Source organism: Schistocerca piceifrons, chromosome 1 (assembly GCF_021461385.2).
Source record: "Schistocerca piceifrons isolate TAMUIC-IGC-003096 chromosome 1, iqSchPice1.1, whole genome shotgun sequence".
Classification (NCBI taxonomy): domain Eukaryota; kingdom Metazoa; phylum Arthropoda; class Insecta; order Orthoptera; family Acrididae; genus Schistocerca; species Schistocerca piceifrons.
The window spans coordinates 917,955,607-917,981,004 of NC_060138.1; the positions used below are offsets into that span (position 1 = coordinate 917,955,607).

The 25,398-nt window shown below is 44.5% G+C and overlaps 1 protein-coding gene across 11 annotated transcripts in view; it reads right to left on the minus strand.

The window, feature by feature from the left end:
- LOC124717168 overlaps positions 1–18,759 on the minus strand; it is a 344,543-nt gene extending 325,784 nt beyond the window's left edge. For all 11 annotated transcript variants that reach the window (XM_047244021.1, XM_047244012.1, XM_047244004.1 and 8 more), the window contains exon 1: positions 18,659–18,759. In XM_047244021.1, coding sequence (XP_047099977.1) covers positions 18,659–18,740 — 82 coding nt within the window. In that variant the 5' untranslated portion in view covers positions 18,741–18,759. The remainder of the gene's footprint in view (positions 1–18,658) is intronic.
- Between the last annotated feature and the right edge of the window lie 6,639 nt (positions 18,760–25,398).

Here is a 25,398-nt window from a genome sequence, read left to right on the forward strand (position 1 = left end):
GTATGGGCGTAGTGTCCACAAATTGCCAGCAAGGTGGTCAAAATGTATAGAAGGCAATGGTCAATACTTTGAATAAAGTGTTTTTACTTTTCAATTCAAAATTAGTGTTTCATTTTCACAAAAAAAAAACGCTCATTTCACACCGGGACACCTGGTATTTTACGGTTGAAGTTCTCGGAGGCTGTAGATACTGCAACAGTAAATATCTGAGTACGCAAGCTCAGTTGAAGAGGAATAGACATCTTTGAAACGGCAATTCCAGAAGTTGGAGTGAAAAACGTAAGTTCCTTAGAAGAAATACTTCAGCTGAGAGACGACAACAGGGTGTACAAAAACGTTCAGGAAACTTCAAGATTACAGAAACACATGTAACTTAGGGACGAAATAAAAAGGAAATGCGGGGAAGCTAAGGCGAAACGGTAGCATGAAAAACGTGAAGAAATAAAAAAAGTGATGATTGCGGGAAGGAAGACACAGCATATAGGAAAGTTAAAACAATCTTCGGTGAAACTAAAAAGCAAGGGGGGTGAAGTTAAGTGTGCAACAGGGATTCCACTGTTAAGTGCCAAGGAGAGAGTGGATAGGTGGAATGTACATTGAAGGCCTCTGTGAGGGGGAGGACTTCACATGATAGAAGAAGAAACAGGAGTTGACAGGGAAGCGGTAGAGCATCCGGTACTACAGAATTTAAAAGCGCTTTGGACGACTTATGATCAAATGAGGTGAAATTTATAGATAACATTCCACTTGAACTTCTAAATTCACTATCACGTTGGTGTCTAGAATGCTAGAAGGTGATGACGTACCATCCGACTTTCGGAGAAACATCCACAACAACAGCCGACGAGTGCGTGAATTATCGCACAGTCAGCTTAACAGCTCATGCATCCAAGTTTCTGACAAGAATAGTATATAGAAGAATGGAAAAGAAAACTGAGGACCAGTTTTGCTTTAGGAAAGGTAAAAAGGTACCAGAAAGGCAGTTCTGAGGTTTTCAATTATACTTTTTAATCCGATATACAACTTGCAAACACTTGGGTAGGCTGGGTTAGGAATCTGCAATGGGTTAGGGATAATCAATTTATACTGTTTGGTCCGATATACAACGTGCCAATACTTGCGGTTGATAGTGGAAGCAAGACCGAAGGAAAATCAAGAGAAGTTCACAGAATTTGTCGATCTGGAAAAAGCGTTCGACAATGTCAAATGGTGAAAGATGCTCGAAATTCTGAGAAAAATTGGTGTAAGCTACAGGCAAAGACGGGTAATATATAGTATCTACACGAACTAACAGCGAACAGTAAGACTGAAAGACCAACAACAAAGTGCTCAGATTGAAAAGGATGTAACACAGGGATGTAGTCTTTTCCCGTACTGTTCAGTCTCTACATCAGAGAAGCAATGACGGGAATAAAAGAAAGTTTCAAGAGTAAATTAAAATTCAGGGTGAAAGGATATCAGTGACAAGATTTGCTGACACCATTGCTATCCTCAGTGATAGTGAACAAGAATTACAGGATCTGCTCAATGGAATGAACAGTCTAATAAGTACAGGATATGGACTGAGAGCAAATCCAAAAGAGACGAAGGTAATGAGAAGTAGAAGAAATGGAAACAGCGAGAAACTTAACATCAGGATTGATGGTGACGAAATAGATGAACTTAAGGCGTTCTTCTACCTAGGCAGCAAAATAACCAATGATAGACGGAGCAACGAGGACATCAAAATAAGACTAGCACTGGCAAAAAGAGCATTCCTGGCCAAGAGACGTCTACTAGTATCAAACATAGGCCTTAATTTAAGGAAGAAATTTCTGAGAATGTATTGTTGGAGCACAGCATTGAATGATAGTGAATCATGGACTGCAGAAAAACCGGAACAGGAGAGAATCGAAGCATTTGAGACTTGGCGATGTAGAAGAATGTTGAAAACATGTAGAAGAATGTTGAAAACAGGTGAACTGATAAGGTAAAGAGTGAGGAAGTCCTCTGCAGAAGCGGTGAGGAGAGGAATGAATGGAAATAGAAGAGACAGCATGGTAAGACATCTGTTAAGACATCAGGGAATAACTTCCGATGTACTAGAGGGAACTGTAGAGGCTATAACTGTAGGGCAAGCCAGACACTAGAATACATCCAGCAAATAATTCAGGACGTATTTTCTAATTGCTACTCTGAGATGAAAAGCTTGGTACAGGAGAAGAATTTGTGGCGGGCCGCATCAAACCAGTGATAGCACTAAATTATTGATCAATTAGCTTGACAGCTGAAACATCCAAGCCTGTAGGCAAGAGATGAACGTCGCATGTGGCCCAAAGCGGCCGAAGAAATGATCATCTAATACACGACCAGAAAAAAAAATCCACAAAATTCCGTTTATGTAAAGTTGTGACAAGCTGTTTGTTTTCAGCCTGAAACTCCCGCCACATGATCCTGTTCTCACATCGGTCCACAGCTTTTTCATTTTATTTTTTCCCGCCTCGTAGTTTTAAGTATGTTACGTGCGGCCGGCCCAAAAATACTCGTCTTCTTCCATTGTGGCCCATGTAAGCTAAAAGGTTGGACACCCCTGCTCTAGACATGTCTCCACACCTCATATCGCAGTGCACATATACACATCATCGGAAAACCACACAAATTCAGTCTTGACTCGCCACGAGAGATGAGGAACCTTGCCTCAGTATTACCTGTAAATTAGTGAATGATTCGTACTAATAGATCGGCGAATCCGTAATACTACAAAATGCAATTTATTAGGAACCCTTATGTGATTAAATCTTGAAGACCCAATTTCACACGGCTCTTTCACGTTCATAATTACAATCCACTAATATTGTTAGTAGACTATAAACATAAAGTGCAGTTTTAGAATTACCATCACCTCGGGCATGCGACCTTAGCAGAAGGAAACAAATTTTTGTTTACATGAATAATTTGCTCTAACGCGGCGTTTCTTTGATGTTGTTGAAATATCGTTTTCATTTACGCAGTTATTCGGACAGTTCAAGATTTTTTAAGATGATTAATGCATATATATATTATTGCTGATTCGATCACGGTGTGGATGCAGATTAACAACTTAGTAATGGCTCATTTAAAACCCATATTAATTCCCGATGTGAGACTCGAATCCACGGTCTCCGTTTTATGAGGTTGCAGCTTTATCCTAAGACCATTGAGGCCGGTGAAATATTAAGGTCAAGTGTTTCATCTTCACTGTCGTCTGTTGTCGACAAAGTCGCGGATTAAATCGGAATTATACCTCAAAACGCTCAACATTTGATCGCTTGTTCCACCTACTGATTTGTTGGTAAGCAGAGACCAAGGCCTTTTTGGGGCACGAGAGGTTACTCGTGCGGTGATTTGATGGGCTTGCACATGAGAGTGTGAGGAAAAGTCATTGCTGTGCTCATCTGAAGTCAAGGATCAACTTGGGCCTCCACAAGCGATATCGACATGACACAGAGTAACAAGAAGGCCAACTAAACATCTGCAACATTGAAGGCCGTTGGTAGTAAGTATGTGTTAGCGCTTTTGGCCGCCCGCGCGCCCACGTTTGTGTGTGTGTGTGTGTGTGTGTGTGTGTGTGTGTGTGTGTGTGTGTGTGTGTATGTTTTAGCTGTTAGCTGCCGAGAAGAGCGATGTCATGAGTGAAGCGACTTACCTACTGCAGTATTATATGAGATAACGTGAAATATTTTCCATTCCGAGTGGTAATCGCGTGGAGCCTTGTACTCAGGGATTACTGTTTGTATAAATTTCATTAAATTATCAGAGAACAGTATACCAATGGTAGAAAATCGGAAATTTTGCCTGTGATGGCAGCTATATATGAAGAAGTATTTGCCGCAGAGATAATTTTAATGAGCCTTATACCATAGCGGTAGAGTGAAGTTTTCCATTTGGAGAAAGAAATCACAACACCTTCCGGAGATCAATGGTTTATTTTTATTGTCTCTGCGGCTTCAAATATGAGTTTAATTATCATTTATGCTTGACGGAAGTGATGCTTATTCATGAAACTTCTGAACCTGGGCAATGGGGACGGAAGTGCTATGAAGGGGATAATTGAAACTTTCCAGTGAGCAGCGTTGTTTTTATGCAGCTGTAAAAGCTTAACTAAGAGTCTGAGTTAATGCATTTTGATGCCATTGCTGCACATCTGAGGTCATCAGTCCCCTAGAACATAGAACTACTTAAACCTAACTAACCTAAGGACATCACACAGCCGGCCGGGGTGGCCGAGCGGTTCTAGGCGCTACAGTCTGGAACCGCGCGACCGCTATGGTCGCAGGTTCGAATCCTGCCTCGGGCATGGATGTGTGTGATGTCCTTAGGTTAGTTAGGTTTAACTAGTTCTAAGTTCTAGGGGACTGATGACCTCAGAAGTTAAGTCCCATAGTGCTCAGAACCACTTGACATCACACACATCTATGCCCGAGGCGGGATTTGAACCTGCGACCGTAGCAGCCACGTGGTTCCGGACTGAAGCGCCTAGAACCGCTCGGCCACCACGGCCGGCAAATAAGTGAATCGTGTTACTCGAAATTTGGAGCTGATGGTGGTCGGTATAAGGGCAGTCGTTTCTCGTTCGTTGAGATCAAATTGCTGATATATGTACTCAGTTATCTGCAGATCTGTATATCCATATTTGCATTGTGTCATTCAAGACGAAATTAGTATTAGACCGCTGTAAAACTTGAGTCATCAGATCCTCGCACACAGTTCATTACATATGGTTTCAAGTAAGAGAATAAAGAGAGTAGCGTCTATACATTTATCTAATATCTGATCAAACAAGCGCCATCGCTAAAATTAAACTCACCACATTGAAGCAAAAAAATGTTTTACCAATCCGTGAGGATGCTAACAAAATTTGGCAGGCATTTCGCAGTTAGTTCGTTAATCACTTGTAATTCAACTGCGGCCTAGTACATTTTGATGACTACTCTTTCATATTTACAGTTTTGGATAAACAGAACTTATTTCTTACGTAGAAGGCAACTACTACCATCCTTAGAATACAGTGAAATGCTTTTGGTGTCCACTGCCGGTGCTGTTCCATGGAATTTCGGTAAACTGCCGGATGTCAGTAACTTTCTGCCAAGACGTTTCGGCGCCGAGTCTTCTGCCCAGGTTCAGGTGTGTATTGGAACGTACACCGAGATTCCCTATTGAATCTACAAGCCGGGAAATATCCCTTTGTTTAAACTGCTCAAAACGTCGACACAATAAGTAATGTGGAAGTAATCGTCAGTATTTGCACGTGAAAGCTCATCTGGAATTCTGCTTACTTGTTTTAGAGAAACACTAGTTCTTTCACTTCAACACGAAAATGCCACTACCACTTTTGCTAATGGTGCACTATAACAATACCATATAATTCTGGTGCGAGTTAAATTTACTGTACTTCTCTATATCATTGTCATCAGCTTACGACATGCATTACAGAATAAAATCTGCTTCTAATCTTTTCCCTGCATCATGGTCTTCAGCTATGTCTTTCTAACATTTATACCAATATCATCCATTCCTCTTTTATACAGTGGCCGTCTCCTTCTTTTCATAACTCTTGGAATGCACTGAGCAACTTATTTGGATCAGTTATCGTCCATTTGCTTGACTACATATTCCACTCATCTGCATTTCAATTACACACCTAATTTGATTTCCATTACAGTCTACTCGCTGATATGTTTATTAAAAATGGTTCAAAAGCTCTGAGCACTATGGGACTTAACATCTGAGGTCATCAGTCCCCTAGAACTTAGAAATACTTAAACCTAACTAACCTAAGGACATCACACACATCCATGCCCGAGGCAGGATTCGAACCTGCGACCGTAGCAGTCGCGCGGTTCCGGACTGAAGCGCCTAGAACCGCACGGCCAGCGCGGCCGGCATATGTTTATTACTCTTCCAGTATCTCCTAATAGTTACCACCATGCATCTTTCCATGTCTCCTTAAGCAATGCTCAGGTGTTTCAAAAATGGTTTTCGCATTTAAATTCCATGTCTCCTGCTACAAGTCAAAACTGGTGACACGCACTGATTTCCATTTCTCACAAATGCCAAACTTGCTTCTAACAGACTATTTACAAAAAGCACAGCAGTCCTTTTTGTCGTTATGTTTACTCCTTTTCACGTGACATTGTGTCAGCCCTGCAGAGTCACTGACTCCTGTTTCTCACGACGGGAAGCCCCCCACTGGCAGAGCAAGTTTCACTTTCGTGCAGGGCTGACTCCTAGACTGCTGGACGCACACGCTTCCCGCCGCTGCTCTCTCTCTGCCACTACTATTCTCTGTTGCAAAAGACTCCCCCGGGTTCCGGCATCCGTTGCACCTACGACCGCACGTACGGCCTCCTCATGCTACCACGCCTGCACAGGAATGTGCGGCTTGGACGCTCTTATAGTCTTCCCCTGCAGTAACAGTGAGAGATTCAGCCAAACGTGTTCATACGTCTCTGTTCTTCTTGGAACTGATCCAGATCATATGGCAGTTTATACTGTTCCAAGATTACCGTTTTCAAATAAGCTAATGTTTTTAGATCGTTTTCTGAATTCTTGTACCCTTGTTTGCAAGTCAGTTTCGTGCACGATGTTACTATCCCACACATAGATCGCAATTCCAAGATGACTTAGACACTGGATTTGCTTTCGGCAGAAGAGGCGTGCAAATTGCAGTCCGGTCATCGGGATTTAAGATTTGTGTTGTTGCCCTAAACTGCTTCAGGAGGATGATTTCTTTGAGAAAGGTCTTTCCGATTTGCATCCGAGCCTATACTCCGTCTCTGATTACTTCTCTGGGACTGAATATCAAACCATAATCTTTCTTTTCCATGCCGTATTTATCACAGAATCGTAAGTACAACCTGTACCTGTAAATTGCACTGGTGATGCCAGTCGATTGACTACAATTGAATTTACGCTTTGTAGAGTAACAGAAACGGACATTGTTTTGTTCTCAGTTCGTATTATGTAGTGGGTGGCCGACAGCTGTGATTTTTCGAACTTAGCAATTAACAGGCTACAGAAATATAATTACTATTCATTATGCGATAGTGTTTGATGCAGATGTTCAGTGCTGTAAGAATGGTTGGTAAATGAAGCAGTGGATTTTAGCGAGAATTCAAATACTTTAAAGTACCTACATAGCTTAAGAATACTTGTAAGTTAAACGTATATGACAGCAGTAGATCACAATAGAATAAATCAATGTCGAGAAACGCTCTGCTTTTAGAACACGGACCACAGCTTGGAAGAGATGGAAGAGAATTCTTTGAAAATAGAAAGAATACGTGCTAAGAGCTATCGCTGATCACGGCAGAGATCTGCAGACGACCCAGCTTCTACATCTACGCGTATATATGCAAATCATATTTAAGTGCCTGGCAGAGGGCTCATCGAACCACCTTCACGATTCTCTGTTATTCCAATCTCGCATAGCGCGCGGAAAGAATGAACACCTGTATCTTTCCGTATGAGCTCTGATTTCCCTTATTTTATCGTGGTGGTCGTTTCTCCCTATGTAGGTCGGTGTCAATAACATATTTTCGCATTCTGAGGAGAAAGTTGGTGATTGGAATTTAGCGAGAAGATTCCGTCGCAGCGAAAACGCCTTTCTTTTAATGATGTCCAGCCCAAATCCTGTATCATTTCTGTGACACTCTATCCCATATTTCGCGATAATACAAATCGTGCTGCTCTTTTTGAACTTTTTCGATATACTCCGTCAGTCCTATTTGGTAAGGATCCCACGCCGCGCAGCAGTATTCTAAAAGAGGACGGACAAGCGTAGCGTAGGCAGTCTCCTTATCTATAACATTTTCGATGTGTCCTGCCAATAAAACGCATTCATTTGTTAGCCTGCCCCACAACATTTTCTATGTGTTCCTTCCAATTTAAGTTTTTCTTAATTGTAATTCATAGGTATTTAGTTGAATTTACGGTTTTTAGATTTGACTGATTTATCGCGTAACCGAAGTTTAACGGATTCCTTTTTAGCACTCATGAGAATGAACTCACACTTTTCGTTATTTACAGTCAATTGCCAATTTTCGCACCATTCAGATATCTTTTCTAAATCCTTTTGAATTTGTTTTGATCTTCTGATTACTTTATTGGTCGATAAACTACAGCGTCATCTGCAAACAACTTTAAGACGGCTGCTCAGATTGTCTCCCAAATAGTTTATATAGATAAGGAACCTTGAGGTACGCCAGAAATCACTTCTGTTTTACTCGTTGACTTTCTGTCTATTATTACGAACTGTGACTTCTCTGACAGGAAATCAGAAATCCAGTCACATAACTGAGACGATATTCCATAAGCACGCAATTTCACTGCAAGCCGCTTGTGTGGTACAGTGTCAAAAGCCTTCCGGAAATCCAGAAATACGGAATCGATCTGAAATCCATTGTCAAAAGCACTCAACACTTCGCTATATCTCTGTATCGTGTGGTACGATAGTTCTCCTCAAAGATCGAACACTTATAAAATGAATAAGAAATAGTGGTGTCGCATGTAACTAGATTGTAGATCAGATGGACGAATGACTAATTTGGACAAACAGAACGGTTATTTAAGTCTGACTTTGCGCTCCCACTTGCATGCAGCAATACACTCCACGTGTCCAGCTTCTCGATTACACAACGTCCTCACCTATAGGCGACTTAATTTTCTGTTCGTACCAATAAATCTGAACCCCAGAGAAGCTCTCAACGTTAACAACAGTGTAAAGCAAGATGTAGACAACTGAAAATATGAGGGTGAAATGAGTGGGAGCACAAGTAGACAGCAAGGTTCAGCACCTTATATACTATCGGTCCTAAAACTAAACAGAATTTCCTCAACATATAGTTATATGCGCATTTTTTCGGGAGGGAGAAAAAGACAGGGGAATAAGGCAGAGTGTGATGTTCACATCAATCTACAGGTTACATTTCTACAACAATAACATCGATTGATAAGAAATAGAAAAGTAGATAGCGTTTTTCGCAGAGAATCATTAGGGAGAATTTGATGGAATGATTCATAAAAATGCGGAAAAGCCAGATCAGTCATCAGAGGCTATCCTTGACTGTCCCTCATATTACTCAACTGCAGCTGTAGTGAAGTTGTCTTACGAAAACAAGAAGGAGATAACCACGGGTACAACACTCAACGTGCACCTAAGTAAATGAGGTATACTGAGGCGTTGTAACTGACACCAATGCAACAGTCAAAGGCATCTCGTGTTAGTTGTATCTGTACAGCAGTTCCTTCCGCTGTGATGGACCCTGATTGTATTTCAAGTGAAAATAAATACCCTGTGTTGTCAGTGTAAGTAATCCTAGTCACGGGACAATTTAAAGGACCACTAAGGGTCGTTATGATGTACAAATTATATTTTGTGTGTAAATTGCGTTACCTCAAAATATCTTTATTAGTTAACTATGGATCTACATCTACATCTACATTTATACTCCGCAAGCCACCCAACGGGGTGTGGCGGAGGGCGCTTTACGTGCCACTGTCATTACCTCCCTTTCCTGTTCCAGTCGCGTATGGTAAGGCGGGTGCCAGGTTGAGATTCATTGGGAGAGTCCTTAGAAAATGTAGTCCATCAACAAAGGAGGTGGCTTACAAAACACTCGTTCGACCTATACTTGTGTATTGCTCATCAGTGTGGGATCCGTACCAGGTCGGGTTGACAGAGGAAATAGAGAAGATCCAAACAAGAGCGGCGCGTTTCGTCACAGGGTTATTTGGTATGCGTGATAGCGTTACGGAGATGTTTAGCAAACTCAAGTGGCAGACTCTGTAAGAGAGGCGCTCTGCATCGCGGTGTAGCTTGCTGTCCAGGTTTCGAGAGGGTGCGTTTCTGGATGAGGTATCGAAAATATTGCTTCCCCCTACTTATGTCTCCCGAGGAGATTACGAATGTAAAATTAGAGAGATTCTAGCTCGTACGGAGGCTTTCCGGCAGTCGTTCTTCCCGCGAACCATACGCGACTGGAACAAGAAAGGGAGGTAATGACAGTAGCACTTAAAGTGCCCTCCGCCACACACCGTTGGGTGGCTTGCGGAGTATAAATGTAGATGTAGATGTAGATGAACACGAAGAAATGCAGCAGTATCCCGAGCAATATGCGGGTTGCGAACCGAGCCGCTTGGAGATGAGTCAGACACGGTACAGGTGTTTGGGGAAGCTGCAGTCGCGCAGTGAGAGCGAGTCGCATCGGCGGACGCGCCGTGCAAACGCGCGAGAGTGTGACGGCTCCGGGCAGATGCTGAGCCTCGAGGCGCGCTCCTTCCTTGCACTAGGCGGCCAACCTGTCTCGTGGAACCCACTCTACGACCGGGTTTTCTGTGGGCGCCGCCTAGTAAGTAACGCGTCCGGCGTAACGCGTCATCACGTCGACAGTGACAAAGCAATGAAGGTGTTTTCCGACAGAACGCAGTGCGTAGTGCGGCAGCGTTTTCCGTCGGGCGAGATAGGCCAACTGGTCTGGACCACTCTAAAGCTTTGTACACTGCGTTCTAGTGAAGAGTTCGTGTTCAAAATGGCTACAAAGTACTCTAAGAAGCTACAAGTGCGATTCAGTGTCTAGGAGATACACCACTCACCATTAAAATTGCTACACCAAGAAGAAAGGCAGATGATAAACGGGTATTCATTGGACAAATATATTATACTAGAACTGACATGTGATTACATTTTCACGCAACTTGGGTGCATAGATCCTGAGAAATCAGTAAACAGGACAACCACCTCTGGCCGTAGTAACGGCCTTGATACACCTGGACATTGAGTCAAACAAAATGTGGATGGCGTGATCAGTTACAGCTGCCCATGCAGCTTCAACACGATACTACAGTTCATCAAGAGTAGTGACTGGCGTATTGTGCCGAGCCAGTTGCTCGGCCACCATTGACCAGACGTTTTCAGTTGGTGAGAGATCTGGCGAATGTGCTGGGCATGGCAGCAGTCGAACATTTTCTGTATCCAGAAAGGCCCGTACAGGACCAGCAACATGCTGTCGTCCATTATCCTGCTGAAATGTAGGGTTTCGCAGGGATCGAACGAAAGGTAGAGCCACGGGTCGTAACACATCTGAAATGTAACGTCCACTGTTCAAACTGCCGTCAATGCGAAGAGAGGTGACCGAGACGTGTAACCAATGGCACCTCATACCATCACGGCAGGTGATACGCCAGTAAGGCGATGACGAATACGCGCTTCCAGGCGCGTTCACAGCGATGTCGCCAAACACGGATGCGACCATCATGATGCTGTAAACAGAACCTGGATTCATCCGAAAAACTGACGTTTTGCCATTCGTGCACCCAGGTTCGTCGTTGAGTACACCATCGCAGGCGCTCCTATCTGCGATGCAGCGTCAAGGGTAACTGCAGCCATGGTCTCCGAGCTGACAGTCCGTGCTGCTGCAAACGTCGTCGAACTGTTCGTGCAGATGATTGTTGTCTTGCAAACGTCCCCATCTGTTAACTCAGAGATCGAGACGTGGATGCACGATCCGTTACAGCCATGCGGATAAGATGCCTGTCATCTCGACTGCTAGTGATACGAGGCCTTTGGGATCCTGCGCGACGTTCCGTATTATATTCCTGAACCCACCGATTCCATGTTGTACTAACAGTCATTGGATCTCGACCAACGCAAGCAGCAATGTCCCGGTACGATAAACCGCAATCGCGTTAGGCTACAGTCCGACCTTTATCAACGTGATGGTACGCATTTCTCCTCCTTTGACGAGGCATCACAACAACGTTTCACCAGGCAACGCCGGTCAACTGCTGTTTGTGTATGAGAAATCGGTTGGAAACTTTCCTCATGTCAGCACGTTGTAGGTATCGCCACCGGCGCCAACCTTGTGTGAATGCTCTGAAAAGCTAATCATTTGCATATCACAGCATCTTCTTCCTGTCGGTTAAATTTCGCGTCTGTAGCACGTCATCTTCGTGGTGTAGCAATTTTAATGGCCAGTAGTGTAAACATATAAAGCTATGTTCTGCGTTTCGCATATCTCTGGTGCATATAATTCTCTTCTTCATCACACATTATTTGTATGGCTATCAGCAAATCCAGGAGTTTCCCTCTGGTTCTCTCGTGTGATTCATCAATACTGTACAGTACATTAGCACTTTTGTTAAAGTAAAAACACTTTCTTTGACCGCTCTTTCCAGGCAGCACATATGATTTTCTGGGAAAAGACAAATGTGTAATGCAGTTAAGATATGCGACCACTCCAACTCAAATTCCTGCTTCTAGGAAAACCCGGCTTAATGCTAAGTAAGGAACTGCTGGCAAATTGAGTGCACACGGAATACTGTGGTGTCCACTTCCGTAAACGAGAGGTCAGCCACCTGACTGCCATGCGGAGGACTCAAGTTCTGCCGCGCGGAGTGGCCGTGCTGTTAGAGGAGCCATTTCACGGACTGTTCGGCCCTTCCCGCTGGAGGTTCGAGTCCTCCCTCGGGAATGGGCGTGTGTGTTGTTCTCAGCATAAGCTAGTTTAAGTTAGTTTAAATAGTGTGTAAGTCTAGGACCTATGACCTCAGCTGTTTGGTCCCTTAGGAATTCACACACATTTAAACATTTCGACTCAAGTTCAGTTACCGCTAGTGTCAGGGATTTTTCGTTGGTGGGATAACTGAAACGGAGTGCACTGAGTTTCACGAAGCCACTTTAGGAGAAACTTGAACGAAAAGTAGCGGGTGAAAGACCACGAAAGTTGACAGTGGGCGGGAAAGCTATGTGCTGGTCCCTTGTCCCTCCACAGCGCACTCACATGGCACCAAAGGCAGAGCATGACACGGCCACCGGTCAGCAATGGACGATGACCTGTAGTAGTATTGCTGTGAAAGCCTTGTAGAGACGAGATATGCTTAATTCTCTGTTTAGTCAATTTTCAGAATAGCCTAAATTACAGCTCGACGCTGCTAAGTCGCGTTCCAATCAGTCACCCTCAACAAGACTGCGTTTTGCGCTAAAAATGGTTCTCAAGTAACGACTGTAATTTATGACTAACATCTCATTCACCCGTGTATATAATTTTCTTCCTACAAGCTCATATTTTCTAGTCACCACTATGGCTTAACACTTCCAGGACACTGAGGGATGTGCAGTTGCACGATGGGGATCCCGTACGTTTCACTGCGTTTGTTGGAGCAGTCCTAGTACACTGGAAGAGGTGAATCAGTGTCACGTGCCTTAAGCCCCATGGACTTTTTTCTGTGTGGCGACATGGAAATGTAGTAAACGATCTATTCTTGGATGAACTGAGGAAAGATGTGGAACGGTGGGCACCTTACCAGATGTATCGGACGTTGTTCACAATCCAGTGTGACGGCGAGGTGAAACCTGTGTTTGTAGGTAAGACGGGCACTTTGAACATTTTTTGTGCACCATTAGCTCATGTAGACAGTAATGAACAGTTTCTTGAAATCACATACTATACGAGACAGCGAAAGAAGTAATAAATTAAACAATTGACGATCGACGTTGATAAAACCTTTTCTTGTTATTGTTACTAGAGATATACGATTTATAAGCATTTCCCACTGCATTCGGAACCCCTATTGCAGAGAGTCAATACTCGTGTGAATCACTTTTGAATACATTGTGGGAGTAACCAGTCATCAGTGTTATTACTAATATTTAGTCGGCCAAGTGGCCCTGCGGTTCTAGGCGCTGCAGTCTGGAAGCGCGAGACCGCTACGGTCGCAGGTTCGAATCCTGCCTCGGGCATGGATGTGTGTGATGTCCTTAGGGTAATTAGGTTTAACTAGTTCTAAGTTCTAGGGGACTAATGACCTCAGAAGTTGAGTCCCATAGTGCTCAGAGCCATTTGAACCATTTTGAGCTAATATTTACTATCAAAAACAGTCTTGATCACAAATTATTTATTCCGGTGACCGGTTTCGACCACAACTGTGGTCATCTTCAGACCAATGTGCAAGGATATTCTTGCTCATTGGTCTGAAGATGGTCATAGTTGTGGTCCAAACCGGTCACCAGAATAAATAATTTGTGATCAAGACTGTTTTTGATAGTAAATGTTACCCATGTGAGTGATTCCGAACTGCAGCTTATAGCACTTGCAGACACAGTTTTTCCTTGCAATAAAGTCAAACAAACGGGTTATATTGTGCTGACCTCATTTCTGTAGCAGAATGATACTTTTTCACACACACACACACACACCCACACACACACACACACACACACACACACACACACACACACACACACACACACACACACACACGTACATGCGCCTTCCAGAGCTCAATGCATTAGGCAGATGGAACGGTCACCCTGGAGCGGAGACTGCGCTGTTCTGAAACTTCTTAGCTGATTAAAAGTGTGTGCCAGATAACAACTCGAACACGAAGCCTTGCCCTTCGCGGGCCATGCTGTTATCAACTGAGCTGTTCACATATTATCTGCGACCCACTATTACAGCTTGAATTCTGTACGTCTCTCCTAATTCCCAAATTTCGCAGAAACTCTCCAGGAATAGAGCTCCGGCAACAAAGAAGCTGTGACATCAGGTCGTGAGTCCTTTAAGGATAGCTCAGTTGGTAGAAACGTTGCCCACGAAAGGCAAGGTTCCCGGTTGCACCAGAAAACAGTTTTAATCAAGCAGCTTCATAATCCTGAGGGATTTGATTGATTTAGTTAGTGCTCTAAAACACTACGTGTTTATGTGGAGTCCGGTTCATTCTTATGTCATCTCATATATAACAAAATTCATTGCAGCAGAAATATTTTTAAAAAAAAATCGCTATGTCATTTCTAACTGAACACTGTATTCGGCCCCACCCTTGGCCACAGCTCAGTCGAGGCGAGCCTTCAGCCTCCCGCACCCAAAAGCGTTATTCGGCATTGAGATTTTGCAAAGTGACAGTCTGTGGGCACAGCCATTGTCGCCGCAGTGCAAGGACGGCTGGCGCAAGTCCGATCACACGTATCGTGTAAAAGGAAAGAGAAACGTTCTCGGCCGAATAGCGTCGCCTTGAGGTTTCTCGCTGGACTGTAACAGTAAGCGGACTTTCACGCGGCCCGTTCTGCAGCGGTCGCTGTCGCTTTGTTCCGCGGTCATTACGCTAAACGCCGCCTCCCACAGGAAACCCCAGCGTGCTGGCAGCCCTTTTCCCATATTCCCCTTCATTAAAGTGACTTTTCAGGAAGTATCAGTACCGAATTGTAAGTTCCAAGACTTAAAGAAATGACAAAATGCCAAAGAAGTCCCCAATTCATTGCCTAGGGTCATGGAAACAAAATATACAATAATTTCTCGGTTGACGCACTTGATTGGTCAGAATACATTTAGGACACTCGTCTCCTCTGTTTTTACAGACTACGGTTAGTAGAGCCTTAGTTAGTCCCGTGGGCAATGCTAGCAGCAGGTACTTCAAGAATAAACTGTTTAGTTTCATAGAAAACATAAACGGAATGACGACTGTAAATGGACATTTGACCAACATACAGGGCACTCGAACGAAAGAAAGGAGGAGGATTTGATGTTCCATCGACTGTGGGTTTGTTACAGATGGAGTTAGTTCGGACTGAACAAGTGAAAATTAGCGTTCCCTGGTTCGTAGAAAAGTTATTGTTAGTGGAAGAAAAAAAACAAGTGCAGATGAGAAATTTGTAATAATATACTAACAGTGTAGGTTTGATTCTCGCTGATTTGACTGTTAAAATGAAGCCCACGACAAAATTGGCGCCATTCTTTCTCCGAGGAAATTTAAATATGATTTGTAAACATCAACAGGGCGTGGTTGTCTTATGACTGAATTAAGGAGTAAATGAAGGACTTTGACTCCAACAGATAAGCAGCAGCGGTTCTATTATAAGTGAATGCAGCAGCGGATAATCTGAAGTCATTTACTTAAGCACTGATGTTCGAACGGGGATTATTCCTCCATTCTGCCCGTAAACGAATCACCGTCTTTACCATCGCTCCATCTCAGTCTGAAGATATGTTTAATGGTAGTTAGTCCTCGTATGTACTTTACAAATTTTTCAAGACTGGTGATGTTTATTAACATCATCTCTCACTATCTCCAAAACGCCCGAACAGTAGGAGGCTGGCCATTTTACCCCGGTACTTGGTACTAGACTGTTACCGGGAAATAGTGTTTTACAAATGAATGCAACATTTCTTTTTTTATAACTTACTGAGATACGACGTAAGTTCCCAGAAAATAACTCATCCTACAGCCGTACTTTATTTCTTCACTCGGTCACAACTAGTTCCTAGGCCGGAGGATCTTAACAAGCGCTAAAGCCCGCTGAAGCCAGACAAAGGCTTTCATCATACTGCACGGCACACATATGATTCACGTCACAGGTAGCACATCTTTCCCTCCTGTCAACTTTCAGATAGACATTAAGATAGCGTCAGCTAAGGGCGCGAAACAAAAGATTTCTTTAAAACATGCAGAAGATACGAAGAACACACTATATTTTCACTCTGAAAGATGTAACATTTCTCTCCATTTCAGTAAGCGTGTTCTCAAATTTCGTGACATCTCTTCTTCCCTGAACACATGATGTCGTTCTCTGGGAGTAATGCTAAGCATACAGGGACCTTTCATGTTATATAGCAGTTTTAAGCTGTTGCTAAATTCCAGAGCTTCAGCTTTTAATAGGTCCAACAACGGAGGTAGTTTTGCATACAGCTTTGGTTTCCTTTGAGGAGACCTGTTTTCTGCAGAATGCTGACCATAAATCTAACTCTTGAGCAAAGTTTACGTGCAAGCAGTATTTAGATACTTTAATGCCGGAAAAGAAGTTTATACATCGCTGTTGGATAAAGTATATTTGACTTATTGGTGGATGAAAGGAATCATCCGCCTTTAGTTTAACGTTACTGAGCTTTTCTTACACCACAGCTATTACTAAAAATGCAGCTGTACGTACACCTGTAGCTGCAATTCATCATACACGTTATGTGTGCACCAGGATCATCTAAGGCACTCCTCTTTTATTCACGTCTGGGACCCACGCGAATGTCAGAAGTTGCTTAACTGAAGCGATGTGATCCTAGCGTTTTCTGTAATATTACAGATTCAAGCGTTGCTCTGTTGCGTTCAGATTCAACAGCTTACGAGAGGCCCCTCAGTAATGCATGGTGCAGTGCTTGTGGTGTCAGCAGGTGGAGTCTGTCGAGCATCTCTGCGACACATTTGTTGTTCAGAGAACTACGCAGCTACCGTGTGGGTCTTATCAAACAGTGTAGGCATCTTAATTTAGTAATACCACCAGATAGGCAAGCAGTACTGAAAATTGCCTTTTTGGGCTATGCTAAGGCAGTTACAGATAGCCGCAGTTCCTCACTAAGCCCCTCTTTCGAAACACCAATATTGTTGTTGTTGTGGTCTTCAGCCCTGAGACTGGTTTGATGCAGCTCTCCATGCTACTCCATCCTGTGCAAGCTTCTTCATCTCCCAGTACCTACTGCAGCCTACATCCTTCTGAATCTGCTTAGTGTATTCATCTCTTGGTCTCCCTCTGCGATTTTTACCCTCCACGCTGCCCTCCAGTACTAAATTCGTGATCTCTCGATGTCTCAGAACATGTCCTACCACCCGATCCCTTCTTCTAGTCACGTTGTGCCACAAGCTCCTCTTCTCCCCAACTCTATTCAATACCTCCTTATTAGTTATGTGATCTACCCATCTAAGTGTCTCATTTCCTAATATAATTCCCTCAGCATCACCCGACTTAATTCGACTACATTCCATTATCCTCGTTTTGTTGATGTTCATCTTATACCCTCTTTTCAAGACACTGTCCATTCCGTTCAACTGCTCTTCCAAGTCCCTTGCTGTCTCTGACAGAATTACAATGTCATCAGCGAACCTCAAAGTTTTTATTTCTTCTCCATGGATTTTAATACCTACTCCGATCTTTTCTTTCGTTTCCTATACTGCTTGCTCAATATACAGATTGAATAACATCGGGGAGAGGCTACAACCCTGTCTCACTCCCTTCCCAACCACTGCTTCCCTTTCATACCCCTCGACTCTTATAACTGCCATCTGCTTTCTGTACAAATTGTAAATAGCCTTTCGCTACCTGTATTTTACACCTGCCACCTTCAGAATTTGAAAGAGAGTATTCCAGTCAACATTGTCAAAAGCTTTCTCTAAGTCTACAAATGCTAGAAACGTAGGTTTGCCTTTTCTTAATCTTTCTTCTAAGATAAGTCGTAGGTTCAGTATTGCCTCACGTGTTCCAACATTTCTACGGAATCCAAACTGATCTTCCCCGAGGTCGGCTTCTACCAGTTTTTCAATTCGTCTGTAAAGAATTCGCGTAAGTATTTTGCCGCTGTGACTTATTATACTGATAGTTCGGTAATTTTCACATCTGTCAACTCCTGCTTTCTTTGGGATTGGTATTATGATTCTACAATTGCTTCGCGTTTTCTGTGGTTTTCTCCATCACTTCACGGGAATATGAACTGACATCTCGAACAAAGGCAGTGCAAAACTCGTTTTCTGTCCGCAATATTCTTCAGCTGAGGAGACGATAAAACGAAGAAAGATAGAGTACATTTTCGCTGTGTCTGATACGTGCTGCTGGAACGGTGCGAATCGGCGGAGAGCAGAGCAGAAGAGAGTCGGGCGCACTCACCGGTGAGGGCGGCCAGCAGAGTGGCGACGGCGACGGCGGCGGCGGCTGCGGCGGCGGCGCTGCGGCTGAGGGGTGCTGCCATGGTGGTGACCGGCGTCGGCGACCACTCAACACTCACTGGCGGGCGGCGCGCGCGGCCGCCGGCGCTCAGCTGCTCGCGCCCCGCCCCCCACCAGGCCACCAGGATGCAGGCGGCTCCCCGCTACCTCGTGACGAGCCGCCGTCTCTCACCTGGCCGTGTAGGAACTGCGGCCGACACCGGATCATTGCCAGCTGGGCAATTCTGCGGTTGGCATTTCATAGTTTCGGCTTTTGAGATTGTACCTGTTTCGAGCAACAGGTCCAATGAGAGTGCACACCTATAGGGTAATTATTATTACGTTCAAAAGCCCCCAAAAGTGACATACACTACTGCCCATTAAAATTGCTACACCACGAAGATGACGTGCTACAGACGCGAAATTTAACCGACAGGAAGAAGATGCTGTGATATGCAAATGCTTAGCTTTTCAGAGCATTCACACAAGATAGCGCCGGTGGCGACACCTACAACGTGCTAACATGAGGAAAGTTTCCAACCGATTACTCATTCACAAACAGCAGTTGACCGGCGTTGCCTGGTGTAACGTTGTTGTGATGTCTCGTGTAAGGATGAGAAATGCGTACCATCACGTTTCCGACTTTGATAAAGGTCGGATTGTAGCCTATCACGATTGCGGTTTATCGTATCGCGACATTGCTGCTCGCGTTGGTCGAGAGCCAATGACTGTTAGCAGAATATGGAATCGGTGGGTTCAGGAGGGTAATACGGAACGCCGTGCTGGATCCCAACGGCCTCGTATCACTAGCAGTCGAGATGACAGGCATTTTATCCGTATGGCTGTAACGGATCGTGCAGTCACGTCTCGATCCCTGAGTCAACACATGGGGACGTTTGAAAGACAACAACCATCTGCTCGAACAGTTCGACGACGTTTGCAGCAGCATGGAATATCAGCTCGGAGACAACGACTGCGGTTACCCATGACGCTGCATCACAGACACGAGCGCCTGCGATGGTGTACTCAACGACGAACCTGGGTGCACAAATGGCAAAACGTCATTTTTCGGATGAATCCAGGTTCTGTTTACAGCATCATGATGGTCGCATCCGTGTTTGGCGACATCGCTGTGAACGAACATTGGAAGCGTGTATTCGTCATCGGCATACTGGCGTATCACCCGGCGTGATGGTATGGGGTGGCATTGGTTACACGTCTGGGTCACCTCTTGTTCGCATTGACGGCACTTGGAACAGTGGGCGTTACATTTCAGATGTGTTACGACCCGTCGCTCTACCCTTCGTTCGATCCCCGCGAAACCCTATAGGATAATGCACGACTGCATGTTGCAGGTCCTGTACGGGCCTTTCAGCACACAGAAAATGTTCGGCCGCTGCCCTGGCCAGCACATTCTCCAGATCTCCCACCAACTGAAAACGTCTGGTCAATAAGGGCCGAGCAATTGGCTCGTCACAATACGCCAATCACTACTCTTGATGAACTGTGGTATCGTGTTTAAGCTGCATGCGCAGCTGTACCTGTACACGCCATCGAAGCCCTGTTTGACTCTTTGCCCAGGCGTATGAAGGCCTTTATTACGGCCAGAGGTGGTTGTTCTGGGTACTGATTTCTCAGGATCTATGCACCCAAATTGCGTGAAAATGTAATCACATGTCAGTTCTAGTACAATATATTTGTCCAATGAATACCCGTTTATCATCTGCATTTCTTCTTGGTGTAGCAACTTTAATGGCCCAAGTGTAGATGACGTTGAGACAAGTAAAGTAAAATAGAACGCATTGGGCCGAAAATGCCGGGAAGTAGCCCAATAGTGGATGACAGATGTTGAACACATTACCTCACCAGATAACGTATCTCGCCGCACGTGCAGAGGATGGGCTTGTCGTCCTACTCTCGCAGGTACCAGCCAGTGTTCCACATCTCTCCCCTTGGCTACTCTGTTTTCCTCAAAGTAAACCAATTCATCATAGCGTTGTTTTACCACAACCGCGAGCACTGCCGCATCACATCGGGTAATGCAAGAACTAATACAGAGCAGCCTAGCGGAGCGATGTGTAGCACTGCCCCCTGCCAACGAGGGTAGATCGACAAGCCCAACCGCTGAACGTGAGGTGAGGTACGTCATCTGGTGACGTGACATGTTAAATATTTGTCATACAGAATGAAATTTTCACTCTGCATCGTAGCGCGCGCTGATACCAAACTTCCTGGCAGATTAAAACAGAGCGCCGGACCGAGACTCGAACTCGGGACCTATGCCTATCGCGTCATGTGCTCTAGTGCTATACAGCACTTGCCCGCGAAAGGCAAAGGTCCCGAGTTCGAGTCTCGCTCCGAAGCACGGTTTTAAACTGCCATGAAGTTTCATTAGCCATTCACTTTTAGGACATTTCCCGACATTTGCTGCCCGATGTGTCTAATATTAAATTACAGGTTATCTGCGTTGCTTCAGCGGTTTTTATATATTAATAAGAATCACTCGATATAAATACGAGAGCGTTTTTTTCAAGCTCCGATCGATCGCGAAATGAAAACCACAATGAAAAATCCGATGAAACATTGCGGAAATGTGTTGTGCAGTGTCTCTAGTACCCTTTTGATCGCGTCACATCGCACTTTTCCGAATAAGGGCACAGTGAGCACATAAAAATTTCTAGAACAATAAAGTCTTCCGCCAAGTGCAAAGTGCGTGCTGTCTTTCGATATGCAGCCCACACAACGTAACTGTCATGAGTGACAGCAAAGTGCGCCAATGGTGCAGAAGCTTTGAAGCAGAACGTACAGATGTTCACTGTGTAGGCGATCAGGGAAGGAAGCGAGTCTCCATCGATGATCTTGCTCAGTGAGTGGTACAAGCGACTCGAGAAAATCGTCTTCGGAGGGCAGTTCACAACAAGCGAAGAGGAATTTGCAATCAGGCATTGTCTTTCTTCATGACAATGCTCTACCGCTTATTGCATCTACGACAAAGACGACCCTACAGCGTATTCGACGAGAAGAGTTTGATCATCCACTATACAGGTCGCACATGTTTCCCTTTGATTTTTATCTCTTTGCTCACATAAAACGCTGACTAAGACGACAACACTTTTTGGCTCAGACGACGGGCTACGGACCAGCATAGAGAACTGGCGGAAAAGCACAGGCGGCTGCGACGAGGTTATTGGAAACGTGGTACCACACTACGACGAATGTGTAAGACGTATCGGCGACTATGTGTAAGGAGTACTCAAATAAGGGCCGAACACCCGTCACAGCGCGACCATGGAAGGGTTCCATTCAAAAGGAATCGATACACGAAGACATTTATCCCATAGGGAGCCGAGACGATCAATATCCCTGTTTCGTAGAACGCGATCGGCTGCTCACGGATCCACTACCGCACCCACTATTGCACTTCCTCGTCCGACGGAAACAGACGTGCATGCATGTCTTCCTTCAAATCGCCAAAGATGTGAAAATCACACGATGAAAGGTCTGGACTTTACGGACGATGCTGCAATGTTTCCCAACCAAATCAGTGCAGCGTAGCCTTCGTCCGATTATCGTGCTACAGAATGCTTCCTCCGCTCGTCGAGTGGAACCACAATGCAGAAACTGGAACGAGCCATAAAGTCAAAACGCCCAGGTGTGCTGTCGGACGGAATCGTCCTGTTGCACGATAGCGCTCTCTCCCCACACTGCTTCAGTGATTTGGTTGGGAATCATTGCGACATCCTCCGTACAGTCAGGATCTTCCATCGTTTGATTTTAACAACTTTGGCGACCTGAAGAAAGACATGCTTGGATGTCGATTTCAGTCGGACGAGGAAATGCAAGAGTAGGTGCCGTTGTGGATCCGTTCACTGGCTGCCCGCGTTCTGCTAAACAGAAATTGATAGTCTCGTCTCCCAGTGGGATAAATTACTTTTTAATCGAACCATTCCATGGTCCCTATGTGGTGGATGTTCGGTTTCCATTTTACTGCCCCTCATACACTGGTGTCCAAAATTAAAGCAACAAAAGGAAATTTTGCTAGGTTGCGTTTATTTTGCGACAAAACAGTATAACAGGTCATAGTAAAGTAGAAACAATGTAAAGAATACAGAACGTAATCAGTTCCAATATGCGTGACGGTAGACAAAAATATTCTTCGTTTTTTTCCAACGCACGCATTCTGACATAAGGTTAATGTGCTCAGTAACTCACTATGGGGTGTGACGACCTCTGGCATGAAAGCAATGGGACATGCTGTGAATGATGTCATCAATATCATGTTGAGGCAATAACGCCCATTGTTCCTGCAGAGCTGCTCACAAGTTTTGGAGAGTGATTGTTGGATGCTAACGTGATGCATTATCGTCCATCAATACGACTGCTGGACCCACATCACCTCGCAACAAACGCGCATGACGTCTCAAGATCTCCTCATGGTACCTGACAGCAGTTAAATCTTGTTGATTCAAACATACAGTTTCATGAAGAAGTGTTCGAGTGGTCAACATAACCTCTATAAGGATCCTCCTCTGTATGGGTCTCTTTGCACAATGTTTGGGTCCCGAAATCGTGTTCCGCGTGCTCTCCAGATGCGAATCCGCCGAGAATCACTCTCTAGACCAAATCGGGACTCAAATGTTAAAAGAACATTGGCCCACCGTTCGACCGTCCAGGTGGCATGTTGACGGCTCCACTATAGACGTTCCCTTCTGTGAAGACACGACAAAGGTCCCCAACTATGAAGGGCACTCTGCCAAAGCCTTCCGTACAATGTTTGCCTCGATACAACACGTTCGAGGGATGCTGCGACGTCACATGCCAGTTGCAGCGCAGTACTAAGGCGTTACCGTCGTGACCTTACAGCCAAATAACGGTCCACCCTCTCTGATGTCACACGTAGTCGGCCCTGTTCTGGTCTCCGAGGTACAGTTTTGGTCTCTATAAACTGTCGCTTCGTCCGAGAAACAAATGGACGATTCACATTAAGCCAGTGGGTCACATCAGTTTGCGACTCCGCTGCTTTCATTTTTCCTAGGGCCTCCCACAGCAGAGAGTCTGTAGGCATCTTCTCTGTGCCATACTGCACCGTCTGTGGATGTGGGACTGCCCTGTGAACACTACCCCGCCTGATAGGTGCCCTGACGTCATTGCTGGCGTGTGTGTCCTCTGATCGGAATGCCTTTTTCCGTACAGAACACGATCGTAACGACATCTGTTGACAGCTCGTATGATTATGTCGTGTATTAGACACAGGACGGGGAAATAGCAATTTGTTGCTTTAATTTTGAACACCAATGTAGATAAGTAGCTGGAAAGTGTAGCTAAATGTTATCCATAAAACAATTTTGACTTTCATTGGGGCTTCCATTTCGCGACCAATCTGACCTTGAAACAAAATACCCCACGTACATTTATATTTACGCCAAACATAATTTTCTGTGGTATTTTCTATGAAGGCTGTCGAAACCAGTCAATCGTGTGTCAAATACAAGACGATCGCTAGCGTTAAGGAGATCCTGGACATTGCTGAGGTCATTAGTACCTTTTGGAAGGTTCGGGAGCAGATGGAAGCAATCTTAGCAACGAAAGAACTTTTCATCGCCGTACTTAAAAGATGAGGGAAAAATTCGTGGTCTGTCTGACAGACAGTGAAATCTCTAGAGGGAGAGAGTTCCAGTGCAGGTGGATAAATAAGGCAGAAAGAATAGACTAACGTCCGTCATTTTCATCACTAGATTTTTGTTGTGTGTGGGGGGGGGGGGGAGGGGAGGGGAGAGGTGATCGGTAGGTCATAAGTTTTTAAACAGACATTGCTCCTTCGTATCCTGATGAATTGACTGACGGCAGCAATGATTTCTTGTTAGTTGGGGGTGTGACCTCGAAATTGCTAGCAAAGCACGCGAAAATATCAAATAAAAAACGGTGTGTTGCTGTGAAACGCCTATTTCCAAAACAAAAATGCTACCATATCACCGAAAGGACAACTCCAGATTTCGCCTACTTTCTTCAGTCGTCACATGTGTAGAGGGACAGTTCTCATTTGGGTAAATATCTAAACCAAGGGAAGGCTAAATAAAACACTCTGACTGGAATGCGATTTCTCCACCATCCGAATGTGAATCTCTTGTATCTAATGCTCGATAGGGGCATCATAGTGAGAAGCATTAGTGCCATAACGCTTCAAATTGCTGGATTGTATATTAAAGCTCTGGGCTTATTTAAAAATCCCTCTGTTTGTTTCATAGGGTGTGTAGCCTTAAGAAGCTATTGATGACTCGAACTAAGTGAACTATTCTTTCATTACATGTCCATTCACATTAACTTGGATACAACATTACATTGCACACTGTGGCACTTCTCCCGTCGTGAGTTGTATATAGTCACCAGTGCAGTGTTCTGGCTGACATGAGGTGATGAAAATGTATTTCAGAACTGATGCGTTCACACACTCCTGATCCTGGACGCTCAAAGAACATCAAATTCCGATCCAGGCGAAAAAACCCGCAAAAAGTGCCTAACATAATATCCCCAAAGTCACGCGCATTGGTTTGTTAGACTGATGGTCCTAACTGAAGTGATATGATTGAGTTGTGGTTAAAGGTCTTTTCTGCATGCGAAATCTAAAGTTACGGTTTTCTTGGAAATTCTAGGTTTTCCAGAGAGTAAATATTTTCTTTCTCTTTGTATTTATTTTTCCACGTC